General features: G+C 28.5%; 1 protein-coding gene across 1 annotated transcript; it reads right to left on the bottom strand.

Annotated features, from left to right (window-relative positions):
- Positions 1 to 1579: 1579 nt before the first annotated feature.
- On the bottom strand, positions 1580 to 3642 carry LOC128127540 (uncharacterized). The gene is made up of 5 exons (XM_052766080.1): positions 3610 to 3642; positions 3382 to 3520; positions 3014 to 3322; positions 1959 to 2399; positions 1580 to 1878 (listed from the first exon to the last, which is right to left on the bottom strand). Exons 1-5 carry the CDS (start codon positions 3640 to 3642, stop codon positions 1580 to 1582), a joined length of 1221 nt encoding a protein of 406 aa, XP_052622040.1.
- Positions 3643 to 4207: the final 565 nt, after the last annotated feature.

Below are 4207 nucleotides of genomic sequence, written 5' to 3'. Positions count from 1 at the left end.
TGTCACTACAAACTTATGAACTCACCAGCTTAAATGTTGACCTACTATTTCAAAACCACTTGTATTTCTCAGGGATTCATTAATATAGGTAAACTACAGCTTTTGAAGAAGGGACGTTGCGATGTTAGTTTAATTTTATTTTGACATCATATTGTAATTTGTTTTTGAAACAAGTACCTTTCAACAATGTAAATTTTTAAATTATATATATGATGGTTGTATTACTTTCTTTACTATGTATTCAATTGTTGCGATACTACATGAAGTCAGCCGCCTTCGAACGATTCTGCCGTTCTGGTTTTGGGGTGTGACAATTGGGCCTTTCATTGTGGTTTATTTAAGTGACTCAAGGTTCTCTGGCTTTCAATTTGATAAACTCATAAAATGATACATTTTTTATTTTATATCTCTAAAATCCATTCAAATGAATTTTTTTTTTTTTTTTTTTTTTTTTTTGGAGAAAAAGTTTAACGGGAGTTATTTAAAGGTGGGGATCTAGTTAAATGATTCATGAAATTATATGTATGTATCTATGTTAAGTTGTTACACGAAGGAAGTGATCATTTGTTTAAGATTTATACCTCGTCATTTTTTTTTCTTATTTATAAAATCTGCCCATGTGTATCTTGACATTTTGTGTACAGCTTGTCCATATCTAAATTTTTGTCTAGTGGTTTTGAAAATTGATTTAAATTATCAGTTTATAGAGACATACATTGTTTGATTTATTCAATTTGTTGCCTACTTAAGATGTTTTTAAGGTTTTCAATAAATTCAGTTATGAAAATTTATATTTTAGTTTATGTGTTATTAATACGGATATCAATCGATCCAAATGTAGGTTGACATTTGGTCGAATAAACACATATATGATAATAAGCATGCGACAATCTTCTCGGTTACATGTTACTAATAACTCAATAAAAAAGACTTATTAATTGATGATTTATTATCGATGTTTATTATTAAATTTTATATTTTTGTTTTATGTGTTTATTATTGCGGATATTAATCGACCCAAAGGTAGGTTCATATTTGGTCGGATAAACACATATTTGATGATAAATATCACTAATAAGTCAATCCAAAAAGAGACTTATTAATTGACATGTTTTATTGTCAATTTTTATTATCAAATTTTATAGTTTATCTGTTTATTAATGTGGGTATTAGCCGACCCAAAAGTAAACTGATATTTGGCCAAATAAACATATATGTGGTGATAAACATGTGACGATTTTTTGGTTTCATGTGATTAATAAGTCAATTCAAAGAGATGCTTGTTAATTGAAATGATTTCTTGTCAATGTTTATCTCTAAGACAAGGATATCTCTTGCAATTTAATATTATAGTCTAAAGACTTGATATTAATGTTGTGTTGATACCTTTTAAAGATCTCATACATTGAATTTATTGATTACGGTTTATGGATAAATAAGCATAAAAGGAGATTTGCTTATGTTTGAATTATGATATTATATTTGTTAACATTGATCACATTTATGATTTATGTAATCAATGAGATTAACTTTAAGGAATAAAATGAGGACATTATGTTAGTTCTCAATCGCATGGATATTAACCTTGCATTCTGTGAGGAGCTTGAGTTTGATGCTGACCACGCTTCACTTTTGGGTGTCCACGATTATTTTTCTTAATCGAAGGTTCATTGATCAGAATTTTTGACGGATCCATTATCCCCCTTGACTTTCTTATAAAATTGATTTTTCCTTGATCTGGTTGATTGTTGTATATTTCTTTAAACCTTTGCATGCCATGATCACAATTAAAATCACCATATTCCACAGATACAAAAAGCTCCAAATCAAGTTTTTTCCAAAAAAAAACATCAATTGAATCTAACGGAATAGGCAAATCTGCAGTAAAAAGCACTAAATATCACTAAGTGATTACAAATAAAAAAAAATATCAATTCAATCTAGTAGACTAAACATACCTTTATTGATATACATTGCAAGTTCATGAGCATATGGTAATCCAAAACATGTCCGCAATTGACAACCACATTTTTTAGGAGTTGGACTAAATCCTTTTAACCGGTGAAGCTCTTCTAAGACTTTATCCATAGCATGAAATGAAACAACAAACTCCAGTTCTCGGAATAGTTTATTCTCGAATTTTGGCTTACGAAAGATTCTACATCTTGCAAGACTTTCTTTGATAGCAGTGAGTTGTGCCTGAACAACTTTTTCAATGACATATATGAATCTGTCCAAATCACATTTCGCCGAATTTAGGTGTTTTTTCAGCTTGGAATGTTGGCTATCAACTCTATTTGTTGTTGAATTTCCAAAACTAATATGTTTGTCAGTCCATAATGATACAAATCTTTCGACATACTTGTCCAACCAAACACTACAAAGGTAACCAAAAACATCTAGAAGATGAAGAAAAATAAAAATCAGATTAGTATAACTGAATGAATAATAAGTGTTAAACAAATTAAGACTTCAAAAAATATATGAATGTTACTTGGATATTCAAACAATAATGTTTGAAGGGTTGCATAGTTTTCCAGGTATGCACTCGGTGTTGGAGATTCAACTAATTTCTTCCACATTGGCCGAAGAGAACCCCTTTGATGCATGTCATGCAATGCTTTGTTATATCATTGAATATATGTCACCTACAAAGTAAATTATTACTTTGTGGAAAAACTTCTTCGCACGCTTTCATCAATACCATATCTCTATCGGTAATGATAACACGAGGGAAAAAGATTCATTAATAGTTAATTTCAAACAAGTTAGTGCCCATCTATAGTTGCTTGTCTTTTCATTACACATGAATGCAAAGGCTATGGAAAACGTCTTATTTGTAGAAGTGACCCCAACAATTTCCAGAAAATGAAAGTTATACTTGTTTGTTTTATATGTATCATCCATCAACACCACATATGGAAATGTTTGCCACATTTTTAATGATGTAGGATGAATGAAAAATAAATCTTCTAACTCATTACCCCTATTTTAACGAAACTCAAAGTCGTACCCTTTAGTTTGCAAAATATGCATAACATTCTGCATCGGGGTTCTACCTTCTTGTTAAGATCTCTAAAACTTCGACGAAAATTGTATATAGTTCTCAGTGAAGACACATTATTTGGATTTTGCTCTTTTAATGTTGACAGAATATCTTGCGGTTTCACATTGAGCTTTGTCAATTCTTGCACCAAATGAGATTCTTTATCCGACAATTGCATTGCAAACAGATGACCCTCCATATACATTGATGGTTCATGATTGTGTTCATCACGTACGACCCTTAACGTCCAAAAACCACGAGCCTTCATATACTTCCCTACCGATTCGAATGGACAATTATTTTTTTTGAATCTACATCTTTGTTTTTTGGTATACCACCACGATCACTACCAAGTACTATGTTAGAGATGAATCCAATAGTTATTGCCCTTGATCGTTTAGTAACGATAACAAAACCTTGAGAGTGTGCCACATTTTGCACCCAATACATTAAATCTTCACGATATCTAAATACCTAAAAATTAAGAAAAAACTTTAAAAAAAAAAAAAGATAAACACATTGAATAATTACAAACATATAAATAATAAGAGTAGATACTATACTTGTTGGGTTGAAAATTCTGAATTTGTCGTCATTTGTTTCCTGTACATTTTAATTATAAATATCAAATCAAATGAGATCTAGCAACCAAAAATACCATAAATATATATATATATATATATATATATATATATATATATATATATATATATATATATATATATATATATATATATATATATCTTCAGTAATAAGTAAAGAACTTTTTGCCACATGTCATACTCTCATTGATTTTGCCACATGTCATTTTGTGGTTATTTTCAATTAATTTTTTTTTCCACATGGCATTTTGTGGTTTTTTCATTTTATTAATTTCCACATAATATTTAAATGTAATAATTGCAATAAATATAATAATAAATGCATATCAATTTCATTAATTGACTTCCTTCTAATTTCAAATTTTTTACATTAAAATTTCATTAGTTTTCTTTGTTTATTTATCTAAATTATTTGTTTAAATTAAAAAAAAACAAACAATTTAATTTTAATAATTTAATATTTTTCTATTTTTTTTTCTTTTAAATTCAAACTTTTCAAATGTTTATAATTTCATATTTTTTTTTAAAATAAACTCATGTAATACATAGGTCATACACC

The sequence above is a fragment of the Lactuca sativa genome, chromosome 1 (genome assembly GCF_002870075.4).
Source record: "Lactuca sativa cultivar Salinas chromosome 1, Lsat_Salinas_v11, whole genome shotgun sequence".
In the NCBI taxonomy this organism is placed as follows: domain Eukaryota; kingdom Viridiplantae; phylum Streptophyta; class Magnoliopsida; order Asterales; family Asteraceae; genus Lactuca; species Lactuca sativa.
Note: the sequence above shows the minus strand (reverse complement) of the source record. Positions and strands in the feature narration are given on the sequence as shown.